The sequence below is a fragment of the Arachis duranensis genome, chromosome 6 (assembly GCF_000817695.3).
Source record: "Arachis duranensis cultivar V14167 chromosome 6, aradu.V14167.gnm2.J7QH, whole genome shotgun sequence".
NCBI classification, from domain to species: domain Eukaryota; kingdom Viridiplantae; phylum Streptophyta; class Magnoliopsida; order Fabales; family Fabaceae; genus Arachis; species Arachis duranensis.
Genome location: NC_029777.3, coordinates 108920549 through 108935016, shown reverse-complemented (window position 1 = coordinate 108935016; position 14468 = coordinate 108920549). Strand labels below are relative to the sequence as shown.

Genomic DNA, 14468 nt, shown 5'->3' with positions numbered 1-14468 from the left:
TAAAATCTTAAATGTTTTTTAAATTGAGAACAGCAAAGATACTTCTATGTATGCATGCTTCATTTTGCTGTTTTGATGTGTTTCCGTAGATTTTCAAGAAGCTTGGTAGTATGAGAACTATATAACTTGGTTTTGAGTTTTGAACCTTGCTCTTCATAAGCATTGCTAAGCACTGCAAAATGTCTCAAAGCCAATGATAAATCTAAGTCACATTGTTATTATTATAGCCACAACAATACTAACTGGATTACATTTTAACAAGACAATTAGGACAAGTGCATATTCATTTTTATTTCCACTATTACAAGAAAAGGGGAAAAACAAGAAAACATTACAAACTCATCACATACACAGAAATGAAAAACCAAGCACACCAGAAAATTAGAACATGAGAAACATAAAGTCACATACATCATTGGAGTTTGTAGCACATGTCATCAAGGAAACGGTAATATGCATACCTCCATGATTTGTATATGAACAATGGACCAACAAATCCCCAAAATCCCACTATAAATCCAAAAGCCACACTCATAAACACCCACTTCACTCCATGATTCTTTCTCTCTTTCACATTGTCATCAGGAACTTCCCCCTCCATGGTACAGTTGAGCAGCAATGGTGGACCACATAGCTTGTTGCCAACGAAATCGGATGATTCAAAGCTTTGCAACTGAGTGCCCGCTGGGATTTTGCCCTCAAAGTGATTGTAGGACAAGTCTAGCTTGTTCAGGAAGTTCAAGTTTGTGATGCTTTGAGGGATCTCTCCTGTGAGTTGGTTGCCAGAGAAATCAATGGATTCCAATAACTCCATATTGCCAATACTTTGAGGGATGTGACCACTTAACTCGTTCTTGGACAAGTTCAAATAAATCAGACCAGTTATGGTTTAGGATTTAGGGTTTCAAACAAGTCGGACGATCCGTCAAGCTCAAACCCGACGTTTAGGATAGAGGCCACGAAATGCTTGAGCCCGACTTTGAGAAGGAACGGACTCAAGCAGGGACACTGTTCATACCCTGACCCAATAACTAGCAGTCAGGCCCAATAACAATAAAAGGGCCACCAATAAAGGTGGACCTCGTGGGATGCCCAACCTCTTTTGAAGAGGTCGGACACCGACTCTGAAGGGCAAAAGCCCTATTTGCTCAAAGCAGACAAACTGCTCCCTAAAATCTCTACCGCATCTAGAAGGTTGTAGGTACCACCCCCCAACTCCTCACGACCTGCCACCCAAAAGGACTTGAACCTCACGTTCAGGCCCAAATCGGCATTTCAAGTAACCCTCAGAACATTTTCCATGTTCATCTGGGTAATGTGGGTCTCAAAGATCTTTTTGGTTGATTGTGTGTTGCTATCACACTATGCTTTGGATTCCAATGTAACTGTAACATGACAAATTAATTAGCAAGAATAATGTGATTATTAAGAATTCTATCTTGAGAGGGAATGTGGCATGTATCTCAACCCTCTTCGGAAATCTTGTCATGTGAAAATTAAAGTGGTTTAGCGCACTAAGGACTAAAAAGTAAAATTAAACTTTGAAGCCACCAAGAAGGTTGGTTCCCTATAAGCTAATAGCAAGAGCAATTCACCCGCTTCTCACTTTCTCACTGTCTGGCTAGCACAACTAGTTCCACCCTCCACTTTTAGTTTTGTCCTCAAATCACACACCACGTTTTCACCAAGCTTCAGCTCTCTTCCCCATCATATTTATCTACCACACTTAAATTTTACGAACTCTTTAGATTTTAAGATTATAAATGTATATAGACAAATAAAAATTACAATTAATTTTATGTAAAAGTGAGTGTGTCTAATTGAAAAGCACCTTTTTAAGTTTGAAGTATCTAAAATATCATTTTCCACTTAATTTGGCCGATTAAAGTAAATACGTCACCTGTGGCTTTCTGCAGTGAAGACTCCATCAAGATGTACGAGGATATGTTGAAAACGCTTCACACCTATATCACAGCAAAAGCCATATAAGATCAAATATTATATATAATATTCATGAATAACTTATGACTCATACAACATTTCAAAATCACTTTACCAGTCATGGAAGGTTCCAATAAGGCCTCGATCATAGACCACGGGGAGCGTATTGGTAGCATAAGATTAGACAACATTCATCACCCACACAGGATCGTTAATAAGTCGGTAGGAGCCATACTTCCTCCATCTCTGTAAATCAAGTAAACATAATCAATGACGAAACTATTTTCTCAAATCATACACCATGAAAACAGGACAACCATTAGTAATATTACCCTTGGATCGGTGCATGGTGTGTAGTCTTGATAGTCAACGCCACATTCGGGAAAACTGATGGACTTCATCTGCACATAACCTACTGAGGATATATCCTTGGAGGGTTCAACAGACCTATGGCTGCTAATGAAGAGAAATCTATTCCTCTCAGAACCAAAGATTCCACCAAGCGCATGATGAGGACCTCCACAATGATGCAGAAATTCTTAGAGAGTGGCAAAGCAATTAACATATGCACATGTCACATCACATCATCTATCATATATATTTGAAGCCTTAAACAAGCATATATGTAGACCGGTTATTATACCACACACAATGGATCAAATCATCGGACTCTGATCTCCAGTATCCTGTATGCAGTGTTAGTTTTGAGGATTTTGGGAGTCCAACAAAATCTAATTGGATCACTAAGCCTAGGATATGATTAAGATTGATTCACAAGAGAACAAAGCGATAATCAATATAAATCTAGCTAGCATATTATATACATATAGAAAAGTAACTTTTAGAATTATAAGTAATTGAGTTATCTACATTTAAATGTAATTGGCTATACTTGCATCGATTATTATGTAACTAAGATTAAGAAAAATAACTAATTAATTATGTTCTCTGCTTTTTGTAAAACTTAGAGAATGAAAATTCACATCATGGAGAAGGTACCAATATTCTCTTCCAACATTGACACTCGCTTGCGACCTCAATCTCTCATACTACACGCGTCATCCAGATCGCACTATAAGCATTAATCTTTGCTGGTCTAGAAAATTGGACCAATATAATGCAAGCGACATACACAACCAAAAGATTTACGTGGTTTTGATTGAGGTGCTAACCTAAGTGCCAACCTAATTGGAGTTGGTCGGATTTCATCCAGGAATACTTCAAAAGTGCAGACTAAGAATGAACATCATATACAGAAATACAAAATTAAGCTTTCGACCTTACAAATCACAATACAATAACGGTACTTTCTAGTATTTAATTTAGAAAAAGTCTAGGGGATCAGCACTTTTATTAAAATTTGGCTAGCACTTAACCAGTAAAAGAAAAATGAATAATCTCACACCATTAAACACTAATGATGGCTAATTGATGGTTACAAATCACAAACCAGCTGGCCCCCTAGCACTCCTGAATAATTTATACTCACTCAACTTAAATAACAGATATCATAAATCAAAAGAGATATTAGTTGGTAATGTGTTCAACAAAAGAGTTAGTCATAGACCTTCTTTTCATACGCTATCTGAATAGGAAATTAGTTCAAGCAATCAAGGTTCTGAGTCCATTGTCTGCTTCACACCAAAAATAAAGAAGGGAACAGAAACTTTCTATCACAAGTTGCATTAACAACGTCTTGCTTGCATCCCGTTCTCTTGCATCTGCAAATACAAATGACTAGGAGTTGTGGTATGCATGTATAAAATACAAGTATAATGAAATATAGCTTTCGAAAATAGTCATAGACCTCAGGAATTAGAACTTGCCTGCATACACTCATCACACACCCTGAATGAAACCCTTGCAACGTTGATGCTAGAATGATTTGTGATGGGGAAACTCAGCAAGGTCTTGCCACTTCATGAACTTCCTAAAGAACCCAGAGTTTAATAATCTTGATAGATTTCTCAGGCAAGCTTTCTAATAAAAAGAATTCCGATCTTTCCATGTGTTTACGTCTTACGAATTTCAGCCCCAAAACAAAAACAAAAGGGGACCGGGAGGGCATGCTTGATATCAACCAAGTGAAAATACCACAAGTAGACAACTGATCAAGTTAACCCTTACCCACAGTTTATAATTATGATGGCACAATACCCCGGTCGTCCACTGAAGCAACTTCACCTCATTTTTCTAAAAGCCATGTCATCCACCTAGACAAGCAATGCTTATGTAGGTGCTCCGGCAAATCTGCCTAGAAAAATTAGTGGTCACAAAATCAGAATAGCAGAATAACCAGTTCATATCATCATTACAAAGATCTGTGTATTTTCTTATTCTAAATGCTCTACAGGATGTACTCATGTATCTGAAATTATTCAAAAGCTAGAACCGGACAATTATACATGAACTAAGCATGTCTTAAAACAAAACATTTTCTGGTACAGCCGCAGTTTAAAAATCTCCTAATAATAAAAATAGGTATGTATATCATACTTGTGAAATAAAAATTCAGAGCTTCAGAATCCAAGTTATTTCAAATGATACAAATTGATTGATCTATATCAACAACTAAAAGAAAACTCGAGTATCCAAATATTCAGGAGATTTCAATAACAAAATATGAGGTAAGAACAATTTCAATTTCAAAGCAATCTTGCGAATCTCTGCCCCTACACAAGTCAACCAGCATATCAAGACAAAGTAGCAGACCTGTTTTATGTTGAGCTCAAATATTTGTGCTGAGATTTTTTAGATAGGCTTAAGCACTTCAAGGTCTATTGTAAAATTAATCCCACATTGTTGGGGCAGAAAAAACACTTAAATTATTCACATTTATATTGCCTGAAAACATATCTCAGATGAAATTATGGATTTCTCTTTGCAACTGCTGCAAATAGAATGCTTTAACTTAAGTTACGGAAGATTGCTTTGTTTATTCAGATTTAGGGAACATACACTACTCCATGCTGAAGTGTAGCCATCAGTTGAAAGTAGCCAGCTTCTAGTATTTTGCAGAAAGTCCAATTCCAGCCTTGTAGAATCAAAATCCAGCAGCTCGTCATCATTACAATCATCACTATCATACTTCCTCCTCCTCTTCTTTTTAGCCTTTTGTTTTTTCTTACGTTTCAGTCTAACTAAAGGACTCCGATCAAAACCAGAACAATCTTCTTCTAAGAGTCCATCATGATCTAGCAATGCATTCTTATTTGAGATGCGGAAACCAATTTGATTATTCATAAAGACTGACTCCCATGACTCAGGAGTTTTGCATTCTTGTGACAATCTATAGTAAAGAACCCAAGACTGAAGTCCCAAACACTTTATTGCTTCAACAATTGTCATGTTGCCTGTATTCTTAAAGATTGGGGTCAAGCTATTGCTATTACTTGGGATTGCAGCTATTTTCGACACAGTGTCACCGATTTTTGCTTGCAGCTCCGAAGCCTCCTCATCCCGTAAAAGGCGTAGAAGTTGCCTTCCGCGAGTAATGACAGCATTCAACAGTAGCATCAGGTCAATAGACCCAGTAGCACCACAGTTTAAAAGTACAACCACAAACAAATCAGTGACATTATCAAAATGTTGAAATTCCACTTTGCGGTTGAGTGATTTACGAAGCAATTCCAAAAAGTAGCACAGGTCCTGCTCGTCGAGAGTAATAAGAAGGTGCTGGCACAAAGAAGAGAAGGGATGCTCTGTGAGAAATCCATCTATAACTTGCCATATATCTCCTATATTCTCTTTATACATTAAGTTCATGAAATAATGCACAAAGAATGGCCTATCAATGAAAAAAATATCACCATCTTTGACCGACTCAACAAACTCGTCAGATGACCAAAATTCAGGTACATTCTGAATAAAATTTTCCACAGTTCGCTGGATATCCAAGTCAAGGAAATAATGTGGCTTGGTGGCAACCATGGCTGGTGACTGCCCATGCTTTCCCTTCCACTCCAGCTCCTCCCAGCAAATATCCCTGTTTTTAAATGCAAATTGGGTCAACGCCTTTAGACCTTTCCCTTGCTCTAGTCCATTGCCCGAGGAAGAATATGAAAACCACTGCAATACACGATCAGGATTACCTGCATTTCACCGGCAAGATGCACAAAAGGAACATGTTTTGTAACAAGTAACATCTAAAGTGATTAATATCGCACCAACTATATATATAAAATTTCGACACAATAGTAGAAAATCAACAAAAAGAAGAAGCAGCCTAAAATGATAAAGAGTTCTTTGAATCCTCCACATATATATACAAGTGATATAAGATTCCACATACCCTGAAAGAATTTCTGGAGTATGCGACTTGTGTGAGCTAAAATGGAACCGCCTTTATTGGGGGACTTGTCGAACATCAAATGCAAAAGATGGGAGGCAAGGCCACACTTGTGTCCTCGACATCTCACCAAATTCCCAAAGAGCTCTCTCTGATCGCGTGGAGCCACGCACGTCACAGATGCGATGCTGCTGCATAGCCATAGCCGAACCTCCGCACGACCCCCAGACATCATCCCTGACCACATAACGGATTCCAGCTCCTTCAACAGAGATATTCTCCATTTCGTAGAATCATTGTCATGCGCTTCGTCGCGCCGGTTGGGGTCCGACAAGAACAAGTCTATCATTTTTGCCAAAACCTTGACGCCACTGGAAGGTGGAAGCAAATAACCCTAATTCCCAAGCAGCTCAGTTATATAATAACATTAATAATCAAGGCTGTGAAAACCGAACGGGTTAATCAACCAATAGAGTGATTGGACAGTAGTTCAGTGGTCTAGTTGAAATTTAACTTCGGTTCAACCGGTTTAATTAAATATAAAATAAAATTATTAAAAATTTAATATATAATTTTAAATATTTAAATTCAATAATTTTTAAATTAATAAAATTTAAAATTTTACAATTTTATATAATAATTATCATCATTAAAAGTTCACTTTGTAGTAGTTTCATCTTTAACATATAACCAACAATACAATTAAAATTTATTTTAGATAAATCAACTCAACAAAAAACTTACCAGCACAATCAAAAACATATATAGTTGCAAAAACCGAACGGTCAATAAAATCAGTAGAATGACTAGTTTAAGTTTGATAGCTAAAAATTTTAACCAATTGTTGACACTCATTAATGTCAAAGTTAAACATAATTGTGCTTGGACATGTTGCTGCAACAAAAGAGGAATGAAATTAAGCAAATAGACTTCATTAGAATAAATTACATTTATAGATACAAAAAATTTTATCAGGGAATGAAATCTAAAGAAGACAAACATAATGTAAAAGTTTTGTAACATATCGAAATAACATATATTTACTTGTAACCAATATATTTCTTTATAAAAAGTAATGCTAACATAATTCAACCTAAAATGAACTACAATCCTACATCTACATACAAAAAAACGTAAGAACAAAAAATTATTATGATCAACAATCAACTAAGAATGTGAGGAGATTACAAGAATTTGAACTTATTTGATGAAACTAGCCAAAGCTTCTAGATTTACTATGAGACAACTAAAAAGAAAATAGAATACATAACTCATATACTTCTATAATTTTTCTTAGTTTTTGTATGGATATCTGAGGGGAGAGCTCGGTCCTTGAAAGCTGATGTCGAGTTGTTATTTTTGGTGCCGATCTATGGACTTTGTGAAAGTCCGAGCTTTTCCGAAGAGATGTCCAATTACACAGAGCGTGAGCAAGAAAAGGAGAATGTGTACCTACAAAGATACTCCAAATCTTAAGTTAGTTTTAAAAATTCAATGTGTTCCATTTTTAGGAGAAGATGTTGTATCTTTATATGCTGAGTAAAATAAGTCAGTTATGCTTTTGTTTTATTATCTGAATTGAAAAATAATAATAAGGCTTAATGTGTGATAATGTCTGGTTTGTCATTACGATTTTGGTATGTAAGCCGTTGAACTTAATTTATAACGTGTAAGGTCGATCTGTGTTTTATTTGGCCGAGTTATAAGTCATTATGCCGAGTTATGACCTGACATTTGTAACGGTTGGATCAGTTTTAATAATACATGAAAACAACCGGCAAAACTATATAACACTTAAATGAAGAGAACACTTTAGAGAAGCAAAAAATATTCATACAATGTTTGTTTGAGGTGAAAATGGGATGAAAGAAAAGGAAGGGAAAGAAATTGGAAGGAAAATAGTTATTTTTCTTTGTTTGATTGAGGAGAGAAATGGGAGAGGAAGGAAAATGAATAGAAAAATATTGGTGAGACCCACCAATTTTCTTTCTCTCCAACAATAGAGAGAAAATGGAGAGAAAACTATTTATCTCTCTATACTTCCAATATTACTCCTTTACTATTTTTAATATATTTTATAATATAAGGGTAAAATTGTCTTTTTATACCATTTCTTTCCTTCTTATTTTCCTTTCATTCAAACACATCTAAAGAAAATAAAAATCCACTCAATTTCTTTCCTTTCTATTTCTTTCTTCTCTATTTCTTTCCTTCCAACCAAACATAGCACGAAATCATTCAATTTAACTATTATTTTAGAAAATCAGCAATTTAAAATAAATAAAAATTTATAAAATCAGTAGTATATTATTATTAACTCAGTAATTTAAACAGGATAAAAAAAATTAATGTTGTCTCCAATTTAAACAAAAAGAAACAATTCCATATCAGAAACCAATAACACAACAAAACTGAATAATTAAATAAAACTAAACAAAAAAAAAAATAAAGAAGCAAGAACAACCTTCACAGTTCCACAACACAGCAGCTGAGCAATCATCATCAGAATGTGTTCTCAAAACTCAAAATCGAATAAAAAAGAGAGTCATATACCTAACAGAGGCGAGCAAGGCTGGAGGCGACCAAGGCTAAGCTCGGTGGAGGGACAAATCGCAGCTGAAGGCAGCACAACTGGAGGAGAGACTGGAGGCGGCACGGCAGAGGGAGAACTCGGGCTTCAAGAGGGCGATGGCAGAGCAATGGGGGACGGCGTTGGTTAGAGAAGAGAGAGACGCCGGCAGATGGAGCGGAGGAGGAAACTGCGATTGAAAAAACAGAGGGACAACAAAGGCTGAAGCAGAAGAGGACGCAGCGACAACACCCTCTGACGGAGGAGAGGAGTTCAGCGATGTAGAAGGTGGCTGCTAGGGCTGCTATTAGGGTTGGGTTTGAGTCAGAAACCGTTAAAAACCTGTCGGAAATTAAATAATCGGCTGCTTATTTAAAAAATCGGTCAAAAACCGTTAAACCGGCCGGTCTGACGGAATCGGGTCCTGGCCGCTTTCAGAAACAAAAAAATAAAAAAAACTAATAATTTTCCCTCGTCTCTCTCTGGCTCTCGCCTCTGAACTCGACGCATGAACGCAGAGAAGAGAAGTGAGAACTCGAAAATTGGAGGAAGCAGCTCTCCATCTCGTCGCCGTTCTTCAACGTTCAGTCACCGCCGCCGTCCACACTGCTACAGATTCGTCGCAAGGCATCTGTTCCGCCCTCGTTCGCCGTGTTTCGGCCTCCTTTCTGGCCGAGATTCCACCTCTGTTTCGCCGTGATTCCGCCGCTGTCTCGCCGAGGTTCTGCCGCTCTTCAGCCTCTGTTCCGTCGCGCTCCAGCCGTCGTCTTTCAGTTCGAGCTGCTTATCCCTCTGTTCAGCCCTCTCCGTCGCGTGTTGGAGCCTCTGTTTCAGCCTCCGTTCGTCCCCTGTTCAGCCTCCGTTCGTCCGCTGTTCAGCCTATCGTTCAGCCATCTCCGTCGCGTTTTAAAGCTCCAGCTCCCTCTCCCTGATCTGTTCGAATTTCAGAACGTGCACCTGCCTAAGGTGATTTCTTTTTCTTTTTGTTTTTTTTGTTTTATTAACTATTCAGTTATTGTTTTATTTGATTGTTGTTTTAACTTTTAATGGTTAGTATGCTGTTACAGTTCTTGTTTTGTTGTTGGTTTGCTGTATTTTAAAAGTTTCAATTGTTGTTTTAATGATTAGTATGCTGTTACAGTTCTTGTTTTCAATTGTTCTTGTTTTAATTGTTGTTTCGCATTGTTACAGTTACAGTGTCGACGCATTGTTGGTTTTAATGATGATGCTGTGAGACTCGGATAAAAATTGAAATGCATGATTCTTAGGTCGTCTGAACACAATTTATGAATTATGATTGTTCTCTTGTTTGTATCACTGGGAGCACAGCTTAGACAGTACATTGATGCTACACTAGATCAGGTCTTAAAAATTAAAATTCACTATCATCTTATTAGAATCCCAGAATTTGAGTATCAGTTTCTTACGCTATTGAGGTTACATTCGTTGCCATTCCTTGCTATATGCTTTTAATTCTATTAATTGAGCTTCTGGGTGTAAAATCAACCAATACTCAATTATTTTTCATGTTTCTCATACCTTTTCATTATCCATTATTATTCTTATTCATGCCAACTGTGCTTTAAGAATCTACCCAATATTTAATCAATTGAAATCAACATGACTGAAAATATATGATCCTGTGTCCCTTTGCTCCTCATTACAGTTGAACAGGCTAATTAGGCACTTTTTGTCTTCCATTGCTCAAGCATTTTGTGCTCATCAGCTTTTTTTCCCTGCTTTCCCTGCTTTCCCTGCTTTAGAGTAATATAATTCTTCAACTATATTCTATCATTGAGAAGAGTTTACCATCTATGAATTTTTGCTAGCACAATAAACATGGAACAAAGTTAAACATTGAACGAAGTAGCTGAAGGTTCTTGAACATGACTCTTCTCTTTTGAGTTTGATGATTTTGTTATTTGACTTCTGAGTTTGTATTTGGGTGAGATTATAACACTTTGGTTGTTGTAGTACTTTTAATTTGGATGACATTTTAAAGTTTATATTAGACTAAATTTTTCGTTCTAAATTTTTTTTGCTGATGTGACGAGTATTGTTGCTGATTACTTGATTAAAACTTAGAAGTTAATTAGACATTTTAATTTTGTGAATTTTTAATGATAAAATATGAACAAGTTATTATGTAAAACTTTGAATTTTATTAGCTTAGATATCATTGAATTTGAATATTTGAAAATTGTATATTGAATTTTTAATAATTTTATTATATATTTAATTAGACCACCACGATTCGACCTTGGTTGGATCAGTACACCGTTGAACCGGTCATTTGACCGGTTTAATGACCGTTTCGGTTCTCGCAACCTTGGGTTTGATTGATGCAGTGGAGGCCGAGGAAGAGGAAGAGGAAGAAGCAGCTGGCATAGGATGCATATTCCCACAAGAATCTCAGCACTGCCTCTCTTTCTTCCCTTCCGAGGTGCCATTTCCTTCCTCACAACCCTTCTCCCTGTTAGTTCCCTCTCATTCTCACTGTCTCTTTCTCTCTATTTTACGTGTTTTTCTTTTAAACTTCAATACAGCTTTGTGGCTAAAAGTACTTCCTGTTGCATTTACTATCAAAATCTAAACTCGATGCGTCATTGTCTTCAGAGAATAGTTACGCTTTTTCCTTATTATCTTCGGGGATTCGCAAGTCATCATTTTCACCTCATTTGCAACCCGGTGGTAGAAAGCTGAGAAGGGATTTTCCAAAGAACATGGCCTGTGGTTTGGATAACAAGACAGGAACTGCTTTATTTCGCCCTGCAACAGATGCTTACGCTTACGCACCTGAGGCTGTTGAAGCTTTGAGAGCTGGCAAGGTTATTGCGGTCCCCACTGACACACTCTATGGATTTGCTTGTGATGCTTGGTATGAGCTGTTCTTTTTCATATCTAATTTTTATCTTCACACAGTACAGTTTTTCTCATCACACTTTTCCCATATTAAACAAAGCATGTGAAAATAATCACTTCACTTATTGGTATCACTTCACCACATTCTTTTATAATATGTCTCAGTTTTTTTTACTCGGCAAAGACTGGTCTTGTGTCTCATGACACTGCAATGGAGAGAGATTTATGAATGATTGGTAATTACTTATTGCCTTGTATTGGGGTCTGATTGTAGCTCGTTGGAAGCAGTTAATAGGATTTATGAGATCAAGGGTCGAAAACATACAAGCCCTCTGGCTATCTGTGTTGGAGATGTATCAGACATATGCCGTTTTGCCGTGACTGACCACTTGCCACATGGCCTGCTTGATTCCCTCCTTCCAGGGCCTGTTACAGTTGTACTAAGTCGAGGTTTGTAAGTTACTCAAAATGAGTTTGAAACTGTAGCCTTATTTTGTTCTGTCAACATTTATTATATAAACATCAAATTCGGTTGTGATCCTACATATGTGATGGTATGCCTTGATATTTTACAGGCGATTCAAGTGTTCTTGAACGATCTTTGAACCCGGGATTTGATAGTATAGGAGTTAGAGTGCCTGATAGCAATTTCATTAGAGTCATTGCTCGCGGTTCAGGAACTGCCTTAGCACTTACAAGTGCAAACCTTAGTGGACAGCCAAGTAGTGTTTGCATCAGAGATTTTGAGAATCTTTGGGAGCATTGTGCTTTTGTATATGATGGCGGTGTGCTTCCATCAGGTCGAGCAGGTTCAACAGTTGTGGACCTCGCTACACCACACAAATACAAGATACTGAGACCTGGAAGGTAGATATGTTTGATCTAAATCTTTTAAGCTGCATTGCTCAAATAATTTGATTATGCATTTCACCAATTGTTTGTGCTATGTTAAGGGTCAAATACTATTTGTGATAGAAAGGTGGTTTCTGATATAAAAGGTTTTACATAACCTAGACCCTTAACGGACTTGGTTTAAGAATCAAAGATGAGTTTTAACCCAAAAATTATAATTCTTTATGTTTTTGAACATTGACAATTCAAAACTTCATTTTCTCAATTTCTTAAACAAGAGTCTTTATGGAGTACTAACTTAAGAAACCCTTATAAAAACTAATGATACTAAATATCAAATTAGGAAAGCTTAATAGGCTGCAAAGTGCATACAGAAGGCTATAATTATTTTTCTCTGGGACTTTTTGTTTCACTTTTACATTGTGAGGTGAAAAGAGTAAATGGTCAAATTAGTCCTTGAAAGATCACATGTTCTCTAAATTAGTTTTCAAAAGATTTTTTTAATTAAATTTGTCCTTTAAAAATTTTAAATTAGTCATGTTAGTCCTTATGTCACTTTCTTTGTTAATGGTGTCAAAATTTGCTAATGTGACACGTTAAATGACACCATAACACACATCTAAAAGTCTTAATTGACTATTAAGATAATAAATTTATAAAATTAGATCAATTTAAAACCTAATTGAGGAGAGAATTTGAGGTATTGGAATCCCTCAATTTAGGTTTGATGTGATTTAATTTTATAAACTAGTCATGTTAATAGTCAATTAGGACTACTAGGTACCTGTTGTGATGTTACTTAACGTACCACGTCAACAAACACTGACATCGTTAGCAATGAAAGTGACGGGAGGACTAATATGACTAATTTAAAATCTTTAAAGAACAAATTTGATTAAAAAAATCTTTTAGGGACCATCAAAGACTAATTTGACCGTTTACTCTTATCATTTCAAAACTACTCGTTTATGAGTTTTAAGATATTTGGTTACTTTTATATTTTGTTTTCGTGGTGAATTCTGTTATATGGACCAGCTTATATGGAATTACAATATGCATTACTTGTTTATTTTGCAATGTGCAGCGCAAAGGAAGAGACAATTGCCATCTTGGAAAAGCATTCTTTAGTTGAATCAACTGCCCAGTAAACAAGGGGTGATTATATTTAATTATTTATTCGTATGCAGTGCCACGTTCAAGGCCTCAATTGTATTTGCTTGGACATGTGAGAAATTATGACCAGTGGCGGATCTATGGGGGGCCTAAGGTGGCCATGGTCCCCCCCAAAATTTAAAAAAAATAGTAAATAGTAATAATTAATAATATTAAATTTATTTTTATATATAATATTGAAAAAAATATAAGTTACAAAATTTTATAAATTAAAATAATTAAAAACTGCACTATGTATTAGATATTTGAATTATTGTTGCTCTTGTTAACAAATAGCCCATTCTAATAATTAATAAAAATGGTTCTATTATACTAGCCCAAGCCCATACTATTAATTAAAGTAACCCTAGTACATTTTTCAAATATTTATTTCAAACTATCATAGGCATAGCGTCACTTTTCTCTCTCTTTTAGTGATTCCCAAACTTTTGGTCTTCTACTCTTCTCATTTTAATTTTCTTTCCATACCAAAACAAGACATATGAAGAAAAACCATTGAAGAGAAGTGAACAACAAAATATTAACCATTGAATACACAACAAAGATTCAAAGAGGTATATTTCAATTTTTTTTAAGTTAATACAATGTCAAGTATTATTTATATTATTTATTTAAAATAATTAATTTATTTTTTTTTATAATGGACAGTGTTCAAAGATTGAAGTGAGGACAAAACTCAATAGAATTATTTTTTTGTGAGACTTGGAACAAAAAATAATCAGGTAAATCAATAACTTTATTTTTGGTTATTATATATTTGTGTTTCTAAAATTATTTGTTATT

The 14468-nt window shown here is 35.8% G+C and overlaps 2 protein-coding genes and 1 long non-coding RNA gene across 12 annotated transcripts; 1 reads left to right on the top strand and 2 right to left on the bottom strand.

The window, feature by feature from the left end:
• Positions 1–266: 266 nt before the first annotated feature.
• LOC127748405 (uncharacterized) lies at positions 267–3661 on the bottom strand. Its single transcript, XR_008010543.1, has 3 exons — positions 2274–3661; positions 2057–2187; positions 267–1964 (listed from the first exon to the last, which is right to left on the bottom strand). It is a non-coding gene; the product is annotated as an uncharacterized LOC127748405 (long non-coding RNA).
• A 106-nt stretch (positions 3662–3767) lies between these two features.
• LOC107495779 (uncharacterized) lies at positions 3768–6629 on the bottom strand. Of its 7 annotated transcripts, none has more exons than XR_008010538.1 (4): positions 6233–6629; positions 4900–6032; positions 4069–4195; positions 3768–3871 (listed from the first exon to the last, which is right to left on the bottom strand). XR_008010538.1 is itself a non-coding variant. In XM_052262860.1 (3 exons), exons 1-3 carry the CDS (start codon positions 6576–6578, stop codon positions 4127–4129), a joined length of 1548 nt encoding a protein of 515 aa, XP_052118820.1. In that variant the 5' UTR covers positions 6579–6629; the 3' UTR covers positions 3772–4126. The 7 variants fall into 7 exon arrangements, 2 of the variants coding, with proteins under 2 accessions (XP_052118820.1, XP_052118821.1); XR_008010541.1 differs by having other exon boundaries at positions 4069–4191; XR_008010539.1 differs by having other exon boundaries at positions 3772–3921.
• A 2053-nt stretch (positions 6630–8682) lies between these two features.
• On the top strand, positions 8683–13812 carry LOC107495780 (uncharacterized). 4 transcript variants are annotated; one of them, XM_016116951.3, is made up of 6 exons: positions 8683–9764; positions 11147–11241; positions 11415–11676; positions 11935–12110; positions 12236–12527; positions 13597–13812. In XM_016116951.3, the coding sequence occupies exons 2-6, from the start codon at positions 11190–11192 to the stop codon at positions 13658–13660; spliced, it is 846 nt and encodes a 281-aa protein (XP_015972437.1). In that variant the 5' UTR covers positions 8683–9764; positions 11147–11189; the 3' UTR covers positions 13661–13812. The 4 variants fall into 4 exon arrangements, with proteins under 4 accessions (XP_015972437.1, XP_015972436.1, XP_015972439.1 ...); XM_016116950.3 differs by having other exon boundaries at positions 11042–11241; XM_016116953.3 differs by having other exon boundaries at positions 8685–9764; positions 11042–11273; positions 13597–13810.
• Positions 13813–14468: the final 656 nt, after the last annotated feature.

Excerpts from the sequence above, each read along its gene's own strand:
- LOC107495779 (XM_052262860.1), bottom strand. The coding sequence starts at position 6,578 with ATGATAGACTTGTTCTTGTCGGACCCCAACCGGCGCGACGAAGCGCAT. Across the intron at positions 6,033-6,232 it reads ACTCCAGAAATTCTTTCAGG|GTAATCCTGATCGTGTATTG; the intron begins GTATGTGGAATC and ends GGTGAAATGCAG. Across the intron at positions 4,196-4,899 it reads ACACTTCAGCATGGAGTAGT|GCAGATTTGCCGGAGCACCT; the intron begins GTATGTTCCCTA and ends TAATTTTTCTAG.
- LOC107495780 (XM_016116951.3), top strand. The coding sequence starts at position 11,190 with ATGCATATTCCCACAAGAATCTCAGCACTGCCTCTCTTTCTTCCCTTC. Across the intron at positions 11,677-11,934 it reads GGATTTGCTTGTGATGCTTG|CTCGTTGGAAGCAGTTAATA; the intron begins GTATGAGCTGTT and ends GTCTGATTGTAG. Across the intron at positions 12,528-13,596 it reads AAGATACTGAGACCTGGAAG|CGCAAAGGAAGAGACAATTG; the intron begins GTAGATATGTTT and ends TGCAATGTGCAG.